Source organism: Trematomus bernacchii, unplaced genomic scaffold (assembly GCF_902827165.1).
Source record: "Trematomus bernacchii unplaced genomic scaffold, fTreBer1.1, whole genome shotgun sequence".
NCBI lineage: Eukaryota > Metazoa > Chordata > Actinopteri > Perciformes > Nototheniidae > Trematomus > Trematomus bernacchii.
In genome coordinates, this window is record NW_022987727.1 from 6,624,901 (window position 1) to 6,652,224 (window position 27,324).

The following is a 27,324-nucleotide window of genomic DNA, read 5'->3' on the forward strand; positions in this document are numbered from 1 at the left end:
GGCTACAGTATAAAACCTGTCTGCAATCATAAGCAAACCGTTCAAAGTGGAATAGATGAACAAAATGAAGATACTGTAAAAACGTGCACTGCATTGTGGATGCGAAAGGTTAGATCATGCCATCCTACTCTGAGATCCATCTTTCCTCAACTGTCATTCTACGTATATTTCTCTTCTTTGAATCTCTCTATTTCTGCTTTTAATATTTTTCATACATGTTCTCTGCTGTCGGTGTTTCATCCTCTCCCCTGCAGTGTTTCCATACTGTACCGAGGACGTGTATGGTCAGATGTGTTCCTGCCTTGAATACCAAAGAGCATAACGCTGCTCATGAGCTCTTTGTTCCACATGTATGCGAGTGACAGAGAAATCTGACAGATACTGGAGAATAAGTGGCAGAGGGCGACTTGAGAACACTGGGCTCTGAAATGGCTTGTCAGCAGCTCATAGGACTGAATCAATCACACATCTTTTACATTTGAACCCTCAAAGCAACATTTTAATTTGCATTGATCTGCAAAGGAATATGAAACTGATTTTAATCCTCCCTTTGAACTACACACATAGCTGTGTTCAGTTGGTTAAAGCAGCATCAGCCACCATGTGTTGTAAGCAAGGGTGTAACTTTGGTTTGAGAAGTGGGGGGGACACAAAACAGGCGGTCCTCCGCAATGAAACATTTTCTCAATTTAATTCCATTTCCTGCCTTTCTACAAATATATTAGGGACTATAGTGTTAACAAATCCAAGTAAAATGTGTAGTGTATATAATGAGTGTGCACACTTATCTAGTATCCTATCCATGTGAACCTGTTTTATTTGAGATGACCTTACCTCCTGTTGGGGGGTCCGGGGGCATGCACCCCCGGGAAGATTTTTGTCTTTAAATTGAAGTTGAAAGCATCAATCTGGTGCACTTTGAGGGCAACATTAAGAGATTTATGGATACAGCTCTCAACAATCAAATGAAACAGAACTGTATATATTTAAATAATCAAAAAAACATTATAATATGCTCACAAGCAATAACACATCATTGATAAACTCCTCTCTATATCTTTATTTTACCTAGTCTGCATTCTTTCTTTTTATTTATGCATATTTGACTAATCACTCCCCTTTCAAACTGTGTTTTTTATTTTTGTACTGACCTATAGTACACATTGGAAGGATTTCTTAACTTATTTTATATACAACTAATATTACATAGATGGAAATATTTGTTTACATAGATGACCAAACCGTTTGAGACCCACTGAGATAATTTAGACTAAAGTTTACAACCTAATCCCTCAGATTCCTTTAGCTCCCTGAGCTGACGTGATCTCTCTCAGTCCCCCAGGAGAGAGCTCTCCCTCTCCTTACTGTTGGAAACAGCTTCTAATCTCCGTTAGCTCCGAGCTAGCACCAGATGCTAACAACAACCCACGTAACTCTCTGTCTCTCTCTCTGTCCCTCTGTCTCTCTCTCTCTCTCAGTCTCTCAAAGTCCGACAGGAAAGAGCTCTCCCTCTCCTTATTGTTGAAACAGCTACTAATCTCCGTTAGCTCCGAGCTAGCACCAGATGCTAACAACAACCCACGTAACTCTCTCAGTCTCACTCTCTGTCCCTCTGTCTCTCTCTCTCTATTTCTCTCTCTCTCTCAGTCTCTCAAAGTCCTACAGGAAAGAGCTCTCCCTCTCCGTATTGTTGAAACAGCTACTAATCTCCGTTAGCTCCGAGTTAGCACCAAATGCTAACAACAACCCCGTAACTCTCTGTCTCTCTCTCTTTCTATCTCTCTCTCACAAAATGCGCTCGTGCCACACACACACAGACGCTCCTCCGTGACGAGGACCGCTTGCGTACAAAATAAACACATTTGAAAAGTGGGGGGGACACAAACGGGATTTTGAAAAGTGGGGGGGACATGTCCCCCCTGTCCCCAGTGGAAATTACGCCCATGGTTGTAAGGGACACACACATGTATGCACCCATTGTCCTCACCTACTGCATATTTCCTGCATGCATGCTGCAATGCGGTTTCCCTGCATAGACATCACAGTTTATACAATCCTGTAGTGAATTATCTCACTAAAAGATACAAAAGGTTGGTCAATCTGCGACCTCTACAAAGAAAAGTTAAATGTAGACGTCCGGGTCCAATTAATTGTGATGAGGAATTGCACTTTTCTCTGGGGAAAACCATTTACTGTACAACAAACAACAAAACAAAACTTATAGAAGATAAATGTATGACAACTCTCTTTTCTTTTACTTTAGAATAAGGTCAGCTTGTTTCCTGGGGTCATATTCAAATCACAATCTTATTTTAAGTTAGGATTGAGAATGAGTTCTCCAAGACAGATTGTGTTTTTTTAAACTTATACTAGGATGCAATTTGGGATAATGTTATTGGTTGTTCAAAAAAACTGAATCATCAGTGGATACATTTGAAATGTTGTCTTGCATATCCAACACAAGGAAAGTGATCAAATGGGACCTCAAACCTGACCCATTTCATCTCAAGAATTGAGCTTGTTTAAACATGTTGTAAAGGAATCTCAAAGAGTTTTCAGTTTATTTGGAAAGATTATTAATACGCTCAGGGCCGTCCCTCCCTACAGGCCGATCAGGCCCCCCCCCCCCGCTGACACGCGAGAGTGAGAGGTGACAAGGGGAGCACGTCTGTAACCCGAAACCGTTGCAATGAATCGACATCTGACCAATCACGGCTTTGATACGGCCACTAGTGCAGGTGAAGAGATGTCGGCGAAAAGACAGTTTCAGTCCGGCGCAAGCAAGAGGAAAAAAAACATGAAGAAACTAGAGCATCACTCGAAGGTGGGTTATTGTATGAGTCAAATGCACAACTTGCGAATGTTGTATAAGTAAAATGTCAAACTTTTGCCAATTGCCATATTAAAACATCAGCTGCAATTCACGACATGAAGAAGGCAGTCTCTGCATAGCATATAGGCTAATGGAGATGCAGTTATTTCCAGCATTCTTTATTTACCATTCATTCAAGTATGTTATGCCTTTTATCTGCTAATGTACAGGAGGAAGAGTGATAAACTGTCGGTCTTGGCTTACATAACAGTTCAAGTTTACAGCCTAAAAAACATGGAGCATTTTTTCCCCTTTTATTCATTTTTATGTCAATTTGCACATTTCATGGTGATGCTCAGCCTCTCCCCTTAACTCCTAACAGTCATCATCATGTCAACCACAACACAGAGAAATACTGATAGAAATGTGTGTGTAGTTGATGATACATTGCTGACAGAGGGAACTACATTTGATTACAGATTTAAGAAATATCAGTTGTTGAGCATGTAATAAGCATGTTTTGTCTTGACTATATTACAACTATATTATAATAAAATAATATAGTATTTATATTATTGAATTGATTATGATTATTATTATTAGTAGAAGTAGTTTATTTGCATTAATTATATTTTAATCTTTTTGAGGCTAGTATTTGGCAGGAAATGCAGACGTATTCACCTGTAAACGCATACTGAACCACATACATGCACATTTACCATTTCCCTCACTGTATAAAAAAAGTAACTGTGTTGATAATAATAATAATAAACAGGAATTATATTTGCAAAGTACTTTGTTTCCAAAAAAATTGTTTCACTCCTGTCGGTTGGGGGGGGGGGGGGGGGGGGGGCTCATCTCACAATGTCGCTTGGGGCCCCAAGTTGGCCAGGGACGGCCCTGAATACGCTTGAACAATTTAATGTTGTTTCCCACAAATCCCTCAGACAAAGCCTGCTCAACCTTCGAGTTAAAGAAACAGTTTGACTCACCACCATGAACGTAGTTATGTATGGTGCAGTCAGAAGGGCCCACCAGATGGATCAGACTGGACTGGCTGAAACCAACTGTGTGTTGTCCTGCAATGAAAGGCACACAGTAAAGCAATGTGAAGAAAAAATGTTTGCATTGAAAAAGAAACTGTAGAGACATGCAGCCTGCAGAGAACGTTAACGTACCTTTTGTTGGATCCTCTGCGTTTGAGTGAACATGACAAAATTACAGAATTAGATATCAATGTTACTTTCACAATGATTGGATTCATTTAGAGTTTGGGAATCTGGATTGCCTACCAACCCACACACTTTGAAACAAGAATATAGGTAAGGTTTTGTACCTAATCATACAATTCAAAAAGCCGTTCAGATTTGGTTTCCCTTTTTATGTCACATATAGGCTCATTGAAATATACCACACCCTGTCTGAGGATTTTTTTACTTCCGGTATGTATGTATTTCCCACCCTCCGCGGACTGGCCATCTGTAGAATCTGGAGAATCACAGAACAGCTGGTCGTCAAGGGCCGGCTCGATTCGCTGACGGCCGTCACCGCCCTTCATTTGTTATGTTTTTAAAAGGCATCATTGAAGTTGCACCGACAGAGGTCTGCCGTTTCCCCGCAGCGAGGCTCCCCCCCAGTTGACAGTTCGCTAGCACCCCAGCCCCCCCCCTCTCTATTTGGACTGGTAGATCTCGGCAGACTGGCAACTTTAAAAGTAGCTCTTGGTTCAAAAAAGGTTGGGCACCCCTGCTCTAGGTTAAGTGATGGTGTTATAGAATTTCAACAACACTAGTGTCAATCGTAAGATTAAGCTAATATTTGGGATGTCTATCTGTCCACATGACAGCAAGAGCATTATGTACAGCTCAGATTTAAGTTGATGGTAACTGCATTTCAGGATTTGATTAGAGGCCTTTAGTGTAGGAGGTTACCTGCGTTGGGTGGAGGTGGCACCACATCTTCAATCCTCGCTTTCGTCTCCTGTCTCTCCATCTTCTGAGCCCCGTAGCGCTTCCTGCCCAGCTCCTCTTGTTCTGCACTGGCGTACTACAGACAAAGTAAATACATGAATATGTGCACAGGTGGACACAACCACTCAAATACTTGTCTCTGAATTTAATTAAAGTTCATCGATATTCAAGACAACTGAACTGGACTGTTAAAAATGGAGAGAAGAAGTCTCAAAGAGAGCAACCAAGGTTCTACGTACCTTGATGGGCGGCACATCCATGATCTTGTCGACATTCTTCAGAGAGCAGGGGACATACCAAAGCGCCGCCTTGTTAGCCAGCTTTTTGACGCCTGCAATCACAGGTTGAAATGTTTCGAAAAATGTCAGTAAGGAATGTTACTAATTCTTCCCACAAATAAAACAACACACCATTGTCAAGTGACAATAAACCAATAAGAAACCAGTTTGTCTGACATGTTTTTAAATCAAGTAATAATGGCACAAACTGCTTTGAAATGCTGTTGTCAAAACACTTTTATTAACAACCCAATAAAAGCCTATCCAGTTTTTAACAAATCGGGTAGCGCCGCTGAAGATTAGTCTTTCTTCTGCGGACAAAGAAGCAGAAGACAAATGAAGACTTTGTTCAGAGACAGTCAGTCATGTTTATTCAGAACACAAGCTAACATTCACTGGACGCGCTCCCTCGGTTAGCGCAAGGTTTAGAATAATCCCCCAATCCCGAACTTTCTGCGTTTTCATGTTGTCATTATAAAATGGATGAAAGACAATGGCAACTCGCTCTCTAAAATCTTGCTGAAAATAATTTTCTTTGGCAGCTGACACAATGATGTGTCCCTATAATGTGTCAACTACTCAAATATACAGACGCACAATGTTCTGGTTAGTGAGTTGTTGTTTTCTGTGATGATTGAAATGGTTTGTATGAACAATGAATATTTTGGATTGAGTCATTTCTATAATATCTGACTTCTATCTGTAGGTCATCCACAAAAAATTACAATTTTCTTTATTCAAAACTAATTTGTATTGCTTGAATCCTTTTTTAAGGATTAGGATCAAAGCAAATCTATGGGTCAAAGTTATTTACTTTTGGTAAAAATAAAGTTCTTAAGGGCAGTAAATAATGCTTCAATAATGTACTTTCCCTTTTTAAATTGTTTTATAAAATGTTGAATATCTTGGGAAAATGTCAACCGTTCATTCCTTACATTATCCTTTCTTGTGAACCCCTGAATAAAAGCCTCTTCATCATCAATGGCTGAAGAATATGTATGCCTCTTTCCGAGAATAGACATATGGTCTGATGTTTCCATATGCCTCCATATAGTACATGAAAGGTTGTGTTGGTTTGAGGCATTAGCTCTGCCTTCACACAGGAAGTAAAGACCCAGAAGATCAGAGGACAAAACTCGTGGAAATCGCATCTCATAGCAATCAGGCGGAGAGGTTGCCATAGCAATATCTGTTCTTTTCTGCTTACACTTTTTTCTCTTAACTCGCTAACAGAGAGAGAGAGAGAGAGAGAGAGAGAGAGAGGGGGGGGGCTATTTTGAGGTTGTGTTGTTATGGCCCACAAGGGAGGCACAGATTAAAGAGTGCACTGTGGCCAGCAGGTTCAAATGAAATCACTGTCTTATATTGTTACAAGCTATTAATGTGCAACAACTGATGAGTTGTGTGGGTGGGTATGTCTCGTTAAGGATAATGCTTACATACAGATTAATTGATATGATCAGATTCATGATATGATCCTACAGAAGGTTTTTGCATTGCCCATATTTTTACTCTACTAACTTTAACAAAATAGATACAAACTTAAAGCTGTATAAATATGCACTGCATTTACATTGATATAAAAATAGCACATCTCATAAATAAATAGAAATCGAATTTTGACACTACTGTGTGATCAGCAGTAAAACAGGCGGGACTTTAGAGGAGGACATGTGAAGTTAAAAGAAGAGAGTGGGAGCAGAGGCTTATGGCAGGCTACTCTTGGGTAATAACATTTGCATTTTACACCAGAGTTAAAACCGTGCAGACAACCAGGCCGCGTTTCCATGCCGACCGTGCTTCTCTCCTCCTCCCTCTCTCATTGGCTCCCGCCCTTGCCAGCAACCAGGAAGCTGCCCACAGCAGAAAGGCATATTTACATATCCTTGACTTTACCAAGACAGAGTGACTCCAGTCTATTATTAGCTCCTGCTGGACCTTCTAAGTGTTTAGCATGGAGGGAGGAAGAGGAGGAGAGAGGGAGGGGGGGGGGGGGGGAAGCACTGGAATGAACCGGACGACTAAGAAGCATTCCCAGTCCGACGGACGACCTTTTTGACCAGCATGTAACGAGGGACCCGGCTTAGAATTTCAAATCCCTCTGCATCAAATGAAGACAATGTCAATGTTTGACCATGTTATTGTTTTTGAATGTACCCTTTTTTCCTTCACAGTACTTAAAGCACATCTTATTCCTCATCTTGTGTGCAGTATCCACATTTTGTTGAGAGAAAGGCTACTAGGACAGGTTAAGTCATCTCAGTCATGTAGTTTCTGTTTTAAATTAGCTGTGGGAACATTGGATCAACACAGAGAAACGGGTATATTGTATGCATTGGTTTCTATGTGATTACAAAAATAAATTCTGTCAAAAAAGGAGAGGCTTCAACCAGCAGGAGGGACAGCTGGCTTAGTTAGTTAGCATTAATGAATTAGTGAATAGAAAGGTTTTGGATGCATTCACCCTAAACACAAGCTCCACAAATCTGCTCCTTCAAATGTCCACACTCGATGGCACAAAGCTCAATAAAAATGCTTTTTTGCGCAGTGACTTTGTACGTGGTTTTTCAAGTTCATTTGGTAGCAGCTTTACAAAGAATCTAAAAGGGAAGCTATGATGACAGCTAAGACAAATGGCACACATTTAAAAAAATGTTTAAGGGATGTTGCATTGGTACAGCAGTGCCTTGAGTGCATAAACGTATAGAAGACAATTTCCTGTGACCAGCGGGATATTATAGACGACAAGCCTATGCAATCACTTTGTGGATTTTACAGGAGTATAATGTCAGCAGACAGACAGTACTTAAGCATACGTTGTAATAAAACACACAGTGCAAACCACAGCCAGTCCTTCAATATCCGTCTCATTACGGGACAAACATCCAGCAACTCAGGTTTTTATTAAAACACAAACATCACCAGTCAAGCAGCCAGAGACACAGCTCAGACATACTCTGCTTTTTTATGATGGGCAGCAGAATTCCCAAACACTATGCACCGTCATATTTAATTAGAATCAGAGCATTTTTGGGTACTGATTTGAGTGTTCACATGGGTGCTTAAGTGGGAGAAACATCCCTCCAGCACATCTTATGCATCATCCAATCCTCTTTAATCTAAGTTTAGGCATCAATCACTACTTCATACCATTCTGGAAATGTATTAAATGCACATTATCTGTCCTTTAAACAGCCCCCAATTCCAGTCTGAACTCTGCTAAGTTTATTAATATGTTCTTGTTGATCCATTCCTCTTTATAACTTCTCTTTCCCCACAGTCTCTTTCTGTCCACTTTTCCCTCATGTATTATACCTTAAGCAGTTTCACTTGCTTTATCGCTGTATTACAATGTTACACCCCTCCCCTCTCCCCCTTGACTATTGCCTACTACCCTTCATTTTTCTTCTGAGAAGAAAAAAGCGTCCCTTGTTTTCTTTTCTCCTTCCTGAACACTGTGTCCCGGGATCAGAGACAGTGCAGTGAGGACCGTTTAGTGCTTGATCTTTTTGATCAAAACCACAGATTTTCCATTGTGCTGAGCCAAGACATTACTTTCAACTACACTACATACTCACTGTGGGATCTCACAGCCTGACATGAATAGATTGAATCATGCCAGGAGTGGAGTTTTGGGAAGGAGAATTTATAGACTGAAAAGGAATATCCAATACTCGTTGTAAGCTTTACAGCATATTTGTGCGACATTTGAAGGATCACCGAGTGATTCTACATAAACACAATTTCCTGTTGTACTCAAATGACCTTTAATCTGTTGCAGTGTTGTCTGTCGTGTTACAGTCATCAGTCATGCCCTCAGGAAATTGTTCTGTGCTCTAAAAGTCAAACCCGCCTCATTTGTAATTGTTAAAGGTCTTCCAGTATTTTATCTTAATTCATAGATTGTTATCATTTATTAAATGTTCCAATACATTTTTTAAAGATCATCATCATCAAATTACACATCCTGCTGTGGGGGTTATTAATGGGGAAATTGAGTTATACATGACCATAATATTAAACCAGAACAATATTACTGTGTCTCTATTTGACGTAGCACTCTCTGGTATATGCAGTTGTGTGACCCACCAGGGTCATGGTAGGAACTGTCATGCTTATTTTAAGCCTCAACCCACAATGCATTGCTCTCAGCTCTGTATATGCATATGAGTGTGTGTGTGTGTGTGTGTGTGTGTGTGTGTGTGTGTGTGTGTGTGTGTGTGTGTGTGTGTGTGTGTGTGTGTGTGTTTATGCAAATGCATTCCTGAATGTAAATGCAATGCAAGCATTATTACCTCTGCAGTTTGCCACGTATTAATGTGTATTTATACGCAGGTTTGTACATACACGGTAACATGCAAATCTGTGAGTGCCATGTGTGCGGGTCTGTGTGTATTAAAGTGCGCATGTGCAATCCCCCCAGCGGGTACAATCATCACGGCTCGTGACCACAGTAGGCAGCCTTCCCCTGGGGGGCCGTGACTGAGGCCTGCCTGACGAGATGCTGCCTGACTGACTGTAGAACCTGGGTGCTTGCCTCCTCCCCCAACACACACACACACACACACACACACACACACACACACACACACACACACACACACACACACACACACACACACACACACACACACACACACACACACACACACACACACACACACACACACACACACACACACACCACACACACACACCACACACACACACACACACACACACACACACACACACACACACACACACACACACACACACACACACACACACACACACAAAAACATGTATGCATAAACACAAAGATTCATGATGTAATCAACATCGTGTTGCAGTATACACAGCATGCAGGGTTTATTACGTAAAGTTGTAAATATGCATGGCTGCACAAATGCAGACCTTCTAATTTACACAAGGTGCATTAAAATATAAATCACTTGTGCAAGTCTGCAAACAAACATTAACATTTCCACTTCTGCGTTCCTGTCCAAGTTTTTGCCTGGGAAAACATAAAGCCATGAACGTATAAAACCCTGCCTCAATATGAGAGTTGTTTTTAGAAAGAAGGGAAGTGTGTGTGTTTAGTGTGCGTCTGTGTGGGTGTGAGAACATGTAGGTGTGTGACTTTTTATATGCAGAATATGTGTGCATTTCAGGCTGTACATGCACGCAGGTCATCCCTACACAACCGCATGTGTGTGTGTCTGTACATGTGTGCAGGTACACCCACTTGGCGTCCGTGTCTGACTGGGCCACAGTGTGTGAGGCCTGACGCTAACCCGACATGACAGAAGCAAATAATGTCTGCTCCCGTTATCTTCTCCTCCCCCTCAGCCCCGCAGGAACCTTTTAAAGGGCCAAACACTGATGAAATCCCACACACATACCCATGCGCACACATGCAAGTATACAGTACAGATGCACCCACCGTGCATTTACATACTATGTCACAAATGTGCACCACACAAAATGGAAGAAAAACACACAGATCTAACCTAACCGGGATAGCAGCTGTGTCAATTCAAACACACACACCAATGACCTACTTCCTATAGCTGTGACCTAATAGACCACCAAGCTGCACCTTCTCAGAATCTCCTTTTAATGTCCGAGCTTTATTTCTGACATAAACATAAACTGTATCCGCCCCACCCGACACTAAACTGGAAAATATAATTTTGTACTGTTATTTCCCAGATTGGGATAGATGTTTAATATTTGTGTTTATAATGGTGTTAAATATGAGAGTTAACATAGGTCATTTGGACAGATGTTGTGTTTGGCGCTTGCAGCCTCCAGAGTCTGCTGTCCCAGAGGAACTCACCTACGCCCTCTCTCGACTTGAGCTGAAGCTACGCTCATCTGCTACACCCACACTGCCCTGACACTGAACTACACTTACTTCCTAACTATGAGAAGCACTCAAAATGTAACAGAAAGATACGACTGAATTGTGGAGCTGAGAATGAGGCTGCATCACTTTCTGTTTTGATACAGAATGTATTTATTTGTTTTATTCTTGTTTATTTTATTTTTTATCTTTTTATTTTTCTTATAATTTATGTTATGGTTTGTGAACTGAGCTGCTTTTGTATTTTATTCATTTATTTATTTGCCTGTACAGCACTTTGGTCTGGAGGTTTCACAGTGCTTTACAAATAAAGCTGTATTGTATAATCTACAACATCCTTTACATAAAATGCTAATATGGTAAGAATGTATGTCAGTTAATAAAAATAAGGTAAAATATGCTTCTTAATATGCACATATCTGACATGTTGTACAAGTTAATCAGTATATCTTGGGAAATTAATGAAGGTCTACAAGACAGACTTTTTTTTGGAACAGTGTTTTTGCCCATTTTATGAAACAATATAGAACATGGGAATAAACCCTGGATCAATTAACCATAAATCCTGTTATGTGCAACAAACCAAACACTGACTGTTTTCTGTCCAGCTCTCTCTTCCTGATCTCCCCTCCTCGGGGTCCTTCCCGAGCGGCCCTGTGCTGTAGCGGGCTGTCCGTGCTGATGCCTGTATGTATGAACGCTGCTCTCCACCTGTCATTTCATATCTCTGCCTCCGCCTCCATCAACCTGCTTCCAGCCCAGCAACCAGCCAACCAACCAGTACAAGCTTGTTGCTAGGGCAACGGCTGTCTAGGGGATACTTCTTTTGTTTCTCACACCTCCTTTCCTTCATCCTTTTTTCTATCTCTTCCCTAGTTTCACTCTTTCTTCCTCTTTTACTCCCAATCGACTATTGTTTTCCCCATCAATATGTCTGTCCGGCTCCGTTCTCACATCTGTCTCTCTGTCTCACTCCCTCATCCTGTCTCTCTTCAAGATAGACAGGTTGCTCTGATGCCAAATGATCTCCAAACTACAAAGTCCTTACAAAAATGAAAACAAACACACAAGCAAGTTTCCCCATCAAGAAACTCACATCAACATTAACATGATATAATGTGCTTGTTTGTCTTAATCAGTAATCATCTGTACTGCTTGACATGAATTAAATCAGTTACAGTACGGTCAGCACATCACATGGTGGTTACAGACATGCTGTGCATCACTGCTGCCCCTGGCATTTACAGGTTCACAGATAGCGCTAGGTCAGCCCAATGTGATCCTCCCTACGTCTTTACTCAAGGGACTCGTGTGTGTGTGTGTGTGTGTGTGTGTGTGTGTGTGTGTGTGTGTGTGTGTGTGTGTGTGTGTGTGTGTGTGTGTGTGTGTGTGTGTGTGTGTGTGTGTGTGTGTGTGTGTGTTTTGAGGGGGCACAATCTATGTATTCTGCACAATCTATGTTTTATGTGTACATAGTGTGCATTTAATGTGCACTAAATTTCTCGCTACGAAGTACGCCGGCCTCGGTAGAATTCCAAGTATGCTGGACATTGGAACAGTCCTTCGGCGGCACTCGATGAGGTAGTATGCTTGAAATAGTGGCTCTGGAGCAGCCTTCCTCGACATTGAGGGTGTTTCTCAATGTCGAGGACGCTTGCTTGGTAGCACATGTCTTCCGAGTCACTTGCTTCAGAAGCGAGGCAAGAATCCTTCCTAGCCTCGGAAAACGAAGAATTGTGGAACAGGCTAACAGGTGTGCGTCATATGCGAGGACCCGCCTTAAATGGAGCGCTATTTCCGCCAAAGATTTGGAAATTGGTCCGTGCGCAAAGCATTGTGGGGATTTTAAGCCCGCGGAGTCTATACATGTGCAGCCTCTAAATGTCTCGCTACGAAGTATGCCGACCTCGGTAGAATTACAAGTATGGTGGACATTGAAACAGTCCTTCGGCGGCACTCGATGACGTAGTATGCTTGAAATAGTGGCTCTGGAGCAGCCTTCCTCGACATTGAGAAACACCCAGGGAAACACCCCCAGGGTTTCATCTTTCATGCTTCTCAGGGCTGTTTCTTTTTGTGTGCTGCCCTCTACAGGTCAAACAGCAGAACATCACATGGAGGTCTTTCTTTTTAAACATCTAACATTACTGGACTCAGTGCTAAGTGACATTTACTGCATTTAGGCAATTTAGACTATAACAAAAATAAAGAATAATGACGGGGTTTGATTAATGATTATATACCTTTAAAGCTTTTAAAACAAATACTTTTCTTTCCCATATTCAGATTTCAAATATTTAAGCTTAAATGAAAAAATGACATTTCTGCAGGCGCTGGACTCCTGCTGCTGCATTGAAGAATTCAAGGTTGCTATTAATGAATATCTTGAGTTTGTCACATAGTTAGTTACCTGCTCAGTTAAAATTAATTGCAGCAGATGTTTTAAATGTATCGTACATTAGTTTGACTCTTACGATTATTATGCCTACATAAGATTAAACATGGTAAAATATTTTAACTTTGGAAAATTATTAAAGTTATCTGAGCCTTATAAAGCCTAACATCTTTGTCAGAACAAGTGTGCAGCAGGTCAAGTTAAACATGATACAGTCCTTGGTTAAACCCCAGACATACTGATGGACATTTGGGTAATTTCTACAGGTAAAACAAGCAAATTTGGACTGGACTCCATGTGCATTTAATACTGTAGGTTCTGAAAACACAGAAACAGTGTTTAACACACCACTTGATTCTGAAAAACACAGGTTCAAACCCACATAGGAAATCCTAAACTACAGCTGAATGAACACAGATTAGCATCAACCATGTCTCCTGACTTTGCTCTGTTTGCCTGTTATGCAGCCCTAGTAACTATTGCAAATATTGTAGGTATGTGGAAAGTATTTGTAAATGTTTGTATGATTGTGTGCAGGGATGTGGGTGAAAAAGAGGTTAAAGGTGAACACTGCTGCGTAGGTGAGGTGGCAGGTACAAGCAAAATCAGTCTCCTTTATATTCCTAGGATTATAGCCAGCATTCGTAATAATACTTCTATAACCAAAGGCATTACTTTGATAATCCACCTTTCAGTGCATTAGTCATATAAGCATATTGTCGAACAGGTAAAGGAATGCCTGGTCTTTACTGTGTGGTATGCGCCTGAGGTAAAAGACTCAAAGGTCACCTGTGAGGATGTTCTCAGACATGACTTGGACCTGCACCTCCAGGGAGTGCTTCGAGGTGTACGTGATTTCAGCAGTGACGTGGGCCACCTCGCCAATGAACACAGGGTACAGGAACTCTGTCTTCTCCACCCGAACCAGAGCTGCCATACAACGGTCCTACAAAGAAGAAAATGCTTATAAAAAAAATCATAAAAACATAGGAACAATAGAAAAAACATTAGCAAGCATCTGAAATGTTTTGGGTTGACAAAAAAAAAGGAAACTCAGCACCTGTCAAATAAATCTTATTTGAACTAACTGCCCTAGTTCTAAGTCGCAGTAAAGGGGAAGAAACAGGAGAGGAATGCAAAACAAATATCTTTCTAATATAAATATTATTATTTCCATTTGACAAGAGTCAGGTCACAGAGAGCTTATCAGGCACTGATGATGATGACCTATTTCTTCTGTAATTATACGTCCTTCTGGTTTACACAGGTTTGTTTTGATGAAGTGTAATTTCATGGAGATACTGTTAAAAACTGATACAGGCTCAATAGCTATTTGCACTTTATATGAACCGCAAGAAATCTTTAATACTTCACAATCAAAGAATTGCCGACACCAGATTAAAATCCTGATAACACAAATTCTTAACATTTCATATGATGTTGTTATTGTGAAGAGGGAAGATAGAAGTCTTAACAGCTTATCTTAACAATGTAGCATGAGTCATCAGCAGGAGATAATCACATTGTTCTCGGTTTGATAACAATCGAGATGATGCAAGTCAAAAGTTGGTCAAAGTTCACCAGGTGAAAAGTCAAATCAAGACAAATCTGGGTCACCTAAAACTGAAGAAACAAAAACTAATGCAGCCATGCAGTTTGGGAATACAAGATGCCAGGCAAACAAAGAGTTAGTTAACATTGAATGTTCTCAAAGGCAGTACTTTAGCTTTTTAGCTCTAAATCCCTTAAATCAAAGCAATCTACCCACAACATGCTGGAGAGAGGAACAACCAGAGATTTTTCATGTTCATAATTTGCCTTTCAGTACTTGTCAAAAAAGGGGTAGCTGTAAGTAATGATAATATAATTCATTTATTTCTTGAGTCTGTCATGTTATGGTTTACTCAAGTGTTAGAAAAAAACTGGACATATACAATACACTTTTGTATACAACACAATATAACAGTTTAGGGCAGGGGTGTACAAACTACAGCCCGGGGGCCAAATGCGGCCCGCGGACCATTTTGAATCGGCCCTCACTCAGCAAATTCAAAAAAGTATAATGACTTAAGTATAATAAACTTCTGCTTGTCTTATATTGTACTTCTTAAATATGTTCAAATATATTACACTGTATTCATGTGTTAATAAGCCACATTTTCGAATAAATTCAGTCAATTAAAGTTGAAAACATGTTCTAACAAATCTAAGTTGATGAGAAAAAAGCCCAATAACTTATTTCCATAACAACCTTGAAATATACCCTTCATATTTCCTCTTATTATAAGCAATCTGAAGCTTCTGTTTTAAGGAATGAGCTGCTAACAAAATAAATGAAACCCTATGGAGAGCTTTGACGTTTTTTCTTAAAGCATTTACAAGTATCAAGAATAATTTACCTACATTGGATTGACTTTTCCAACTTATAACAGAACTTATGAGGCAAAATACCTCTAAGCAGTGGCCCAGCACTTCGTATATGTTTCTGTATGTAGCCCTCGGTAAAAAAAAGTTTGGACACCCCTGGTTTAGGGTATGCTCTGCTGTTGTCTCTTACCCCATCCTGTGTGTTGCAGTGTCGCGTGCCCACAATGCATCCTGCTTCCTCGATCATCTTGAGGATGGTGCCGCCGTGGACGTTGCCCACAATGTTGGCGTCGTCTGGCCGCATGATCCTGCAGTGAAGAGACGTTTAGTTAGCATGACTGTGGATGGGATGGTAGGATTTCAACATATGACTGAGCACCTTGTTATAAGAGTTATTGGAATATCTTCTGGAAAAAAGCACTATTAATCCATAAATGTGAAGACAGAAGAAAATGTGTACAAATAGATCCAAAGTATCAGAAATGAAAGTAATCGTCATGTAGTATGGCACATTTATGAATCATTTACACCATATACATTAACGTATTATAATTATTGGTGCATTAACACGGTCCTCACTTGAGTGTTGCAGCTGGTATTTGTGTTTTTTTTACTATTTGATATACCGACGAGTATCTTATCCTATAATAATACATCATAATGTATAAGCTTATTCATATTTCGTATAGTGAACTTAATCCTGCACATAGCTAGTGACTAATTCTGTAAAACAAATGTTGTGCAGTGAAAAGTTCAACATTTGCCTACAAAATGAAGTGAGGTAAGAGTATAAAATAGCATAATAAGATCCACCACTTGTTGAAACATTCTATGAAAATACATAATTTAATAAACAGATGATGTTTGTTGCAAAAGGCCAGGAGAAATATCTAGGAACATATCTACGGTGATGTGCCTCTGGATAGTCACGCATGAGTTGGAAAGACCTCTATTGTTGAAGCATTTTCTACATATTTTGTCTATCAGATGACAACGAACAGTGTCATTACCACTGGCAGTGCAGCATGAGGTCATGTACATCAGCTGTTTCCCATTCACAGTAAGGGTTAAACTAGTTTTACCAGTTGCAACTTAATCGGTTTACATTCACGACTGTCACACACACAGAAGGTATGCACTGAGATCTGACTAATCCTGAGAATCTCAATAAAAGAGTGTATTGAGCAATGGTCTTGTTTTTTACGTTTGGTTTAAGGAAATAATTAATGATAAAAAAACAACTACTCCTGCCAACTTGAATTATTTAAGGTTCTTGTATACTGTGTATGAACGAGTATGGCAGACCTCTTTGCAAAACTTCATAAAAAAATAGTCAGAGTTACAGTTGACGGAGGGGAATCTTTACATTGCAACACGAGCAGGAACAATACACATTTGTATTTTACACAATAAGTAACACTAAAGCAGTGTGATAAATACTACTGAGTAAAACTTAGAGAGGCATTAGCCATTTATTGGCCTTGCTGTTTTATCATGATATACGGCAATACAAATTCAATGATATTTAAATTGTTATCAATATTATGATTATTAAAGGGCCCATGTCATGCTTTTCCGGTTATTACCCGTCCCCTTGTGTGTTATGAAGGTTTTTCTGCATGTAAACGGTCTGCAGAATCAAAAACCCTGAAAGTACACCCTGTAGCGAGTAAAACTCTATCACAGAAAAGACCTATCTATGCTGCCCCAGAACGCCTCGTTGGACATTTCTCATTTTCCATTGTTTGCTTCCTGGGTTCTGTGACGTGTGAATACCCAAATCAACAACAAATGACCGGATTGGCCCAAATGGACCAATCCGCAGAGCACCTCACACACCAGGGTCCCTTGGCTAACTAACAGGGAGTCCCCATTGACTTGCATAGAGCTCCCTGAACGCTGGTAATAGACGAGTTGGGATCGCGGAGAAATGCTCTCCGCAGACCCATTCTCACAGCGTTCTAAACCTTTTTCTTACTCAATATCAAGCCACACTTATTGTTTTTACTTCGGCTGTGAGTGTTTGTGTGTGCCCAGGATGAGTTTCGCTTGTTCTCGCTGTATCGCCGACTCGTAAACCTGTCCGCTCTTCGCAGCAGATCGCAGCAACCAGCCTCGCAACGAGCCTTGCAACGTCCCGACCAATCAGAGCACACTGGGCTCACAGGGAGCGGGGGGCAGGAGCTCCAATAAGCCGTTTAGGACAGAGAGTGAATACCTGGTGAATTTCATTTCATTTCAAACCTTTATTTATCCAGGTGAATCCCTTGAGATCATTGATCTCTTTTTCAAGGGAGACCTGCTCAAGTAGGTTCCACATGAAACATAGAAACATAAAACAACAGAACAACAAAAAGGACATCATACAGCATCATTACAGGGATTACAGTTGACATAACTATCCACATGAACAGGTACCAACAGCTTCCGATTGAGTAGCATCTATCCTTGCTTTAAAAACATTTAGTGGAACCAGATTGCTCAGTTTCCATTTAATTTGCAGACTATTCCAAGACAGAGGAGCTATCTTCCCTAAGACAGTCCTAGCAGTTGGCACATTTAATAAAACCACAGCATGCGATCTCAGGCAGTAGCCACTTACAATTCGCCGTGAGATCAGAGAGCAGATGTAGGATGGAAGTTTCCCTAACATGGCTTTGTATATAAAAATGTACCAGTGACTGAGCCTCCGTACAGTTAGTGAAGGCAAACCTGCCCTTGCATACAGGGTACAGTGATGGGTTAATACTTTACAGTTTGTCACAAATCTCAGTGCACTGTGATAGGCGGCATCTAACTTGGTAATTGGCAGGTGCATTCATATAAATTAGATCACCATAGTCCAGTACAGGTAAAAAGGTCACAGTGACTAGCCTTTTTCTGGCCTCAAGTGAGAAACAGGACTTGTTCCTGTAAAAGAAACCTAGCCTAACCCTCAGCTTTTAAACAGATTATTGACATGAAGTTTAAAAGTGAGACAATCATCAAGCCAGATACCAAGGTATTTGTAACAGGCAACCACTTCAAGTTTTATTCCTTGCGTAGTTACAATATCTAAAACAGGCTCTGGTGTCTTTTTAGCTTTTGAAAAGAGCATTACCTTGGTTTTGTCAACATTTAAAAGAAGCTTAAGCTCAGAGAGCTGAGTCTGAATAATGTTAAAAACCGCGTGCAATTTAACACCAGAATACACATACTATACAGAGATGCTGTATGAGAAACCAATGTGATTTTGGCAAATTGCACAATTTAAATCTATAGTATACCTCAACAATGAAATTATGATCAGTAGAAATGGCCATGTCATGGGACCTTTAACATTTATGAGCAAACCCTTTAAAATATATTGCAAACCAATCAACAGCAGCACAAGCTACAACCTCAAAACTGTTCAGTATATCTCTCTGAGAGTCTGAATAACAATGAAAAGTTTAACAAAAAGGTAGTATTCATTATTAATAATTATTTTAAATAAACGTGTTATGACAAAACGTTGTGTGGATGTTTGGGTGTGTGTGTGTGTGTGTGTGGGTGTGCATGTGTGTGAGTGTCAGAGATGAGCTACCTGCTGAGTTCATATTTAGAGTCCTGCTGAGAACTCGCATCTCCCCTGCCTCGCTGACTCCGAATGGCTGCTGTCAATCTCTTATCCACCTTATGTGCTGGCCTGCCGCTCCGAGGGAAAAAACAACTCATCTTGTCTCCCTCACTGACTATTTGTCTGTTCAACTTCCCTTTTGTATGATCTCAACATTCGCAGCTTCTGACATGTTTGGGCCCTGATGTTATTGTAATCTGTGATGTGACGTAACCCCGCCTTAGGCATCGTGACAGGTCAAACAGGATCTCAACACACCCACTGATGCCCAGATAGACAACGGTCTATTACGATCATCACACCTAGGTCTTTGTGTCACATCTGACAGGTAGACTTACAAATATCTCAGGAACCTATCTGTCAAGAGGCCAAGAAACACAAGCGATTCAAACTTTAAAGGTTTTCAAAGTTGTTGTTTCCTTAAAATTCTCATTATTCTTCAGGAACCGTGTGCCTGATTTATCTTTTTCATAAAAACAAATGTACATAAGATTTAAGTTCTACAACAGCTTAGAAATCCCGAATTAGAACAACAGTGGAAATAGACCAAGATCACAACCCAAACAGCTTTAAAAGCCACAAAACACAGCTGTTAAAAAAAAATCCACAAAAACTAGTAATAAGTGTTATCAATATCTAACTGACGATAAAGAAATAAGCTGACATGGACAAAGGCAAAGCCACCGACAATACTTTAAAGCAGGGGAACGGAAAGAACAAAAATGTTCGAGTGGTGTTTCCAAAATTGATTTAAAAGTAAAAATAAAGTACCCCTTATTTCTGTTCACAAGTACTGTACATTCCTTTCCAAGATGATGGATCACTTCTATTACATACAGTGTAGCACAAAAAAGCTTTTCACAACGCCAATGTTAACCTCACAGGAGCACTGGGTCAACAATTCATCAATCATTTTCATATTAATCCTCATTGTTTAGAATGAAGTAAAGTAGAGCTTACAAATAACTAAAAAGGAATACTACTACCATAAACAACTGCATAAATATAATCAAAAACAAACACCGAACATTTACCTCTGTTGCGGAAAAAAGTGCCATAAACTATTAATTAGCTTCTGAAAAGCACGTCTTGGCATCATTACAGTCCCAGGTCTCATCAGCAAAAGCGAACGAAGCAAAAAGAAGGGATTGAGGTGGGGGGTGATTTTGAAACACACACAGGATCAAACTGTGTTTTACCCTAGCAATCTTACATTGCCAGGTAAGACAGGTATTCGTCAAACACCCAACACTGATTATTCAAAGACAACTCAATCCCAATCCTAAACTAAGCAATGAGGCCATTTGGTCATGGGATATCTGTGAACCTAGAGTGGCTTGAGTGGAGGGAAGTTTAGATTTGACGTAACTAAAGGCAGCCAAAAGCATAGGAGGGGACAGTTTGCAGTGGCTAAAAGCAAAGCAGGCTGCAGTATGTGTGGACACATTGTAGGTGCATAATTAATGTTTTGGGAGAAAGTTGCAGTTGCAGTTGCAGAGAAAAGTGGCTGACTGGCAAAAGGTCCACAAAGTCTGAGGTTAAGATGGTTTTAATTTTGACTCAGCAATGCAGAGTGTAGGAGAAATAAAGAGCAATGTCACAGTAAAGCTATTTAAAGACTGTAATACTAATAAAATGGGTATTGATGATTGCACAAAATTGTAAAAAATAATTAGGATTTTTTTGTATTAAACTGCATTGCGAAGTTACAGAAGGAAGCTAGAAGTAAGACCCTTCCTTTTGAGTTAAGGGAATGGTTGCAATGATCAACCAACCTTTGTACAAACAAGCTGACGAACTGCCTATATTTGACTACACACACACCTTCCACTGAACTGTTTACACTAAAGGGATAGGTCACAGGAAGTGGGGAAATGCTTTTCCGTGGGAGGTTCAACGAAACTATAACATCCCCTCGTAACAAAAAAAAAGTTTGAACACTTTGACCATCACACAGCTGTAGTTCATGCCCAAGGAAACGGACATGAAAGGACATCTCCATCTGCTGGCATCACTCTGCATAATCACACAAATATTGAAACATGATACATCTTACAAACTGGTTTGACTATGTGGCTCATCTTTAAGTCATTTAAAGACCCAAACAGGTGAAGTAACATGAAGTCAAAAAAGACGTTAGCTTACAGGAATATATGGTTTATTACCATTCAGTGCAAAATATGATGAAAGACTGTGAGTGGAAATTACTCACAGTCGAGTGGAAAATATGTTATCTTTCCTCAAATGCAAAGTGTGTCAGAATGTGGAACTAATAGCTGTATAGACCAGGCTTTCAATAAGTGCAACTTACAAGACAAATGGGCATACAATGGCATTATAACTTAGAGCTTTTTTAGGCCGCTGGTTAGAGAGAATTTAAAGCTATTGGGTAAACTGTGGTGATATTTTTTTAATTAATCCAATCAAAATCTTTAGTTCTGACATGCTGAATACTACTACAACACTAAAACTTTCAGTGAAGAGTAGTTTTCACTTGAATTGACATGGATTTATTTTGAGAAAGCCGAGTGTGTATAGCTATATGGCTCCACCTACAGGTGATCACAAGAACAACAAAGACTGCATGCTGCTGGGAAATGAAGGCGATTCATAGCAAAGATATTTTAATTGGTAACAGTCATTACCACATAATTACACAGTTGGCTCTATTGCTCCCAGTTTGCTTCCTCTGCCTTTTATCTATGTATCCATTAATCCTCAAGGCTCAACCACACCTAATTTATCACCTCACCATACAAACTATTTAGAGGAACAACCTCATTAAAGCCCACGCCATTACATACAACTTTCAATATACTTTCAGTGAAATTATGGCGACCTTAATGTGTCCTTGGGAGTTTAAGCGTGTGTTCTACCGGTGCTAACCGCGTTGAGGTCATCACATATCATACGACATGCGACATAGCCTACATAAAGGACTGCACCTCTGCCGGGACCACAACCGGAAAACACACCACTTCATTTAACATGAACTAGCCAAAACAGGACATGTTTGAATACCGGCAGAACATAGTAGTAATGTAACATGACACGAAGAGGATTATCTGGTTATCAGCCGGGAAGGAAGGACACCGGTAGCCGCGCTGTTTTCGTCATTTGTCGTTCAACACAGCACGGTATTAGCATGTGAATGCTGCTTGCACATGTGGTAATGTGTCGTATCAAACGTCCTACCTGCATAATTGAAGAGAGGATGCTGCCTGCACTACCGACATGCTGGTGGTGATGATGAAGATGATGATGGTGAGCTCTTTGTTGGTCTCGTGATGCAGCGGGATCCTGTGAGAAGTGAAGGGGATTCAGACTCCTCCGGTCCACCGGTGTCTGTCTGCTGGCTTTGAGAAATGACTCATCCGGGGGAGAAGCACTTGGACTTCACAGAAACGCAAAGAGCGTGTGTGTGGCTAAATTGTTTTGCAAATAATGTTTATTCAAAGACAACCACTAAGCCTACATCATGTATTGGCCTGTGCTTTCCAAAGAGCTAATGGGTAAGACAGGATTGTGAAACGGAAATAGACACCATCACCATGTCGATACCTACAACCATCCAAGGAGGGCAGCAGAGACCGCACTTACTGCATTACAATAAGGGCAGGGGCAGTGTCTCGTGACCGCAACATCCATCCCGAGGTCACACCGACTAACGGTTTTTATTCTGTTCAGTCTGCCTCACAGATGTTCCTCACGGGCTTTTGTTCATTAAACAGAAAGAGGATCCATATAAGGACAAATGTTTAGCATGGCCCTTTGCTAAGGTCCAGTTTAAAGTCTGGAGATGCTTTAGTTTCCATGATCCTATTGTTGGAAGGAGGCTCACAAAATGTTTTATGTTGCTTTTCAATACAATGCATCTTAGCACACATTAGTTCGTGTGTGCGTTATGCTGTTTGGTTTTTGGTGTGAATTAGGTGCCTGTAATATAAAAAAGGTACATGTATCCTTGTGTTTGAAATGTGCCAACGAAATAATGCTTTCCATATAAGGACATCACTTTATGGCTGTGCGTAAAGATTCCATACTTAAAACGAATATTCTGGAAAATTCTGGCAAATGACCATAAAGTGTGAAGAAAACCCAACACAATATATTACAACTACATTGTAGTTTTATTTTTTCTTTGAACAACATATATACAACATTTGCTTTAAATAGCAAAAATAAAACAAATCCCAACAGAGATACTTACATTGACATAATATATGTCTACAGGGTTCATCTGCACAGACTCAGTACTCTGAAGTTTTTCGTGCAAATTCTTACAGACTGACCCTTTGGGTCTTACAGGGCTGTTTTAATGGCCCTTAATCACTTAGTCCGCGAAGTGGACTAAATATTTACCGTATACATACATGCAGATTTAAAAAAATACGACTGTCTAAACTTGTCAACTTATACAGGACAAAAGACTCGCGCTAAACGTAAGTATATAATACTCAACCGATTCGATTAAACGATGAATTCTGGCTTTTCATCAACGGAAGCGAGGCGGTGAATCACTGTGCATATTTACAAGTGATACTTTCTTGACATGCTGCCTACATATGAAACACTTTACAGTCTTTTCACAGGCTTTAGGGAGACCCCGCCATCAGAAATCTACCAAGGTCTCCACATGGAAGCGCTGACTGCCTGTGGGCCGGGCTGCGCGCGGCTGGGAGCCACTGCGCTGCTGCTGCTGCTGCCGCGGGACTGGCTCTCCAATCTGGAGCTGAAGCTGGATTTGAGGGTCAGGAGTTTCTGCTGCATCTGAGGGAGAGTCCTGGAGCTCTGAGCACAGCAGTGCAGGCAGGTTGGGGTGACGGTGGCGGAGGAGGACTGCTGAACGAATTCGTTCACCCGCTGACACGCGTCTTGATCCAGGCTTGTTTTGGGAAGCATAGTGGAGACGCGCTGGAGGCAGGCTTTGAAGCCTTCTCTGTAACTGTCTGCAGTATCTGAAAAGACAATGAAATGTTAGTTTCTTTGTTCAAAAATGCCAAGAGTTCATTCTATGTATAAACAAATATCAATTAAAGCGTTAAACTAGCAGAACCATGACTTACTTTTCGTGCTAACAGGGGGAATTTCGCTGAGGAATCTCACAGTCATTTCCAGGATGTCAGCTTTCTCAAGCTTGGAGTGGCGAGTCTTCTGGAGAGAAAAAAAAGCAAATGTTAAACATATGAGCATAAACGTTGCCTTGACATAAGCATGTGTGGAATGTTTTTCTTTTTTTTAAAGATGTATTGAAATAAATATAATAACTTACATCTCTGCCAGTGAGGGGAATGATGAGGTTTTTCAAATGGTTCAGGCTGTCGTTGATACGAGCGCGCCTTTTTTTTTCCATCAAAGGTTTCATTGTCTGGAAAGAAAACACAACACAATTAGAATCCATTCATCAAAAGTAGGGTAAAACATCAGAAATGTTTTTTAAGATAATGAAGCAAATTGCAGGGACTTCGCTTACCTTTCTGAGCTCGAGAGCCTCTTTTCTTTTGGCCACAGTGAGCCTTGGAGAAAAAGATGGGAGAGTTTCGCAAATCATGTTTGGAGACATTTTCAGTTTCGTCTTTGTGCCAGAGAAGTGTCGGAAGCAGAAGTTGGAGAAGATGTGTCTCTAATGGTCAAGGGCTGCAGTATATATGCAGGGCCGTGGCGTCGGTTTACGTGCGTCATGGGTACGCCCCCAAGCCATTTTCTGTCCGTGTGTTCGATGGAAACACCACAAAACTACCAAATGTATCATGATAACCATCTGTCTGCTACCCTAATCCACGCATAACAACTGCAGTGCGTGCCTGCTTTATGATCCATAGACAAAATAAAACAAAATCTGCGTCCACAAGCTAAATAAATGTGTGCGTAAAGATGCTCATGTTTGGACGCACCAAATGCTCATTCACAAAACACCAATTCTGCAAACTTTACATTTTATATCATATTATTTACACAATGTTTATAATTTCACAAATAATTGACGGATAGGTTGTAAAATACGCATATATATATAGCATTTTATATAAATATAGTGCGTAATTACGCAGTGCTCATACGTTGTTGGTAGCCAAATATAACTTATATAGCATTCATTTATTTTGAGATCCAACAACGTAACACACGAAGTTTCATTACAAATTACATTATTATCCTCAGAACAATAATCTCACAGTTTGAATCCTTGAGTGGGTCTGCCTGCTAAATTAGGCACATTTGTGTTACAAACTGAGGTTCTACTATATTTTATTGAGTGTAATTTGCCGAAGTTTAAGAATATATCCTTAACATAAAATATACTTAAAAACAAACAACAGATATGCACACTTTAAACAACAGGGTGCAATACATATTGTATTGGCATAGGGGGCAGGCTTGCGTGTATGAAAAAGTGTCCATAGAGACAGACTCTTATTCCAATCTCATACCCAAGCCACGCTACTTTAAAACAACATCTGCTCTTAGATTTTGACAACAATAGTTTTGCATATGACGTTTTTCATGCATTTTCTGCCCGGGGGGAGTCTCTACCTGTAGTGTGTTTCCCGCTGCTACCGACGCCTCATGTAGAGCGGTGGGGGCTGAAAACACAGGGTGGGTAGCGAGATAGCGTGCACCTCAATCACAATAGCCACCGTGAAATATAAAACGAGCTTTCTATGGGTTTTAACTCTTAAACGTTTTAAGTATTACACTGTTTCCTTGATGATGTGGTTTATGTAATAACCAACCATCGTGCATGGCGAAGTATGATTCAAACTTTATATTACAACTGTGAGATTTTCTGATTTTAAATAAAAAACTGGAGAGACATGACAGCCCATCAAATGCCACTGCACTCAGGGGAACCACGCGCGCCGCACGCGCCACGGAGACCAGATGGCTGTCTGTTACCGAGCCTTCAACTCCATCCCCAACCCCACCCCACATCCATCGACCCCACCACCCACACACTCCTCCTGCAGCACACCAGCATCATAACCAGCCTGCATCCATATCACACACACACACACACACACACACACACACACACACACACACACACACACACACACACACACACACCACACACACACACACACACACACACACACACACACACACACACACACACACACACACACACACACACACACACACACACACACACACACACACACACACACACACACACTTTTTTTTCAACTTTACACGCACGACACATGCCCCATCTGCATGTTTCTGATGGGTCCATGTTGTTGTCAAACTGAAATAAAGCACTCTCGCCCCCCTGTTTGGAAACTCTGTTGCAATTGTCTCCCTCGGCTTGACTCATGGATATTTTAGCGTCCAAGCTTTCTTGCAATGCGTGTTTATCAATATGATATGGTGATGACGAGACACAAAGCTCAATCTGTTGGTGGAGATAGAGATGCTGCTCTGGAAATGCAGATTGTACGACTCCGAGGACAAGGTTATTTTTGGAAGAGTTTTACATTAAATATAAAATAGTTTACACTGGACTGCAAACATTGCATTGAAAATATATAAGAACATTAAGCTTTAATCTGACATGAAACCTCGCAAAACAGAAGCAGAATTACAAAATTACAATTACTAAAGAGTTAAATAAATTCAAGAATGTAAAGCCAAACTCCTAAGCAAAGAGGCTGGATTTCACATAGAGACTTGTTACAAATCAGTCAATGTATATTATATATATATGTATACTAATAAATATATGTTTATTCGTATGCTGTCCATTGTTCTCCGCCCTGCACTAGATGAAGCTTGATATGTTTTCCCTTTTAAAAGGGCAGTAGGATATGATGAATGTTTGAAACCATGAACATGGAGTTGTTGGCGGATATTCAGTATAGGATATTTTTGCGACTTGAAATTACAATTTTAAAAACAATAGACAATATTTCGTTTTTCTGCTTCAACAAAGCCAAGCGTTGTCCTGAGGCACACTTGCTGCACGCGTCCCTGACGGCCCCAGTGGGATGGACGGATTGTGGGGAGAGGAGGGGAGGGGGGTTGGGGAGAGGAGGGGAGGGGGGTTGGGGGGAGGTAC

At 40.6% G+C, this 27,324-nt stretch overlaps 2 protein-coding genes across 3 annotated transcripts in view; both read right to left on the reverse strand.

The window, feature by feature from the left end:
• acot7 (acyl-CoA thioesterase 7) overlaps positions 1-22,624 on the reverse strand; it is a 52,702-nt gene extending 30,078 nt beyond the window's left edge. Inside the window, exons 1-6 of one of the 2 annotated variants that reach the window (XM_034144888.1) lie at positions 22,464-22,624; positions 15,861-15,978; positions 14,093-14,249; positions 5,022-5,113; positions 4,744-4,858; positions 3,805-3,891 (exon numbers count right to left, since the gene is read on the reverse strand). In XM_034144888.1, coding sequence (XP_034000779.1) covers positions 3,805-3,891; positions 4,744-4,858; positions 5,022-5,113; positions 14,093-14,249; positions 15,861-15,978; positions 22,464-22,504 — 610 coding nt within the window. In that variant the 5' untranslated portion in view covers positions 22,505-22,624. Of the gene's footprint in view, positions 1-3,804; positions 3,892-4,743; positions 4,859-5,021; positions 5,114-14,092; positions 14,250-15,860; positions 15,979-19,235; positions 19,449-22,463 lie in introns of those variants that run through there. The other variant, XM_034144887.1, reaches the window with a different exon arrangement.
• Positions 22,625-22,658: 34 nt separating this feature from the next.
• On the reverse strand, positions 22,659-24,859 carry LOC117494156 (transcription factor HES-2-like). The gene is made up of 4 exons (XM_034144889.1): positions 24,742-24,859; positions 24,541-24,636; positions 24,335-24,422; positions 22,659-24,226 (listed from the first exon to the last, which is right to left on the reverse strand). Exons 1-4 carry the CDS (start codon positions 24,829-24,831, stop codon positions 23,889-23,891), a joined length of 612 nt encoding a protein of 203 aa, XP_034000780.1. The 5' UTR covers positions 24,832-24,859; the 3' UTR covers positions 22,659-23,888.
• Positions 24,860-27,324: the final 2,465 nt, after the last annotated feature.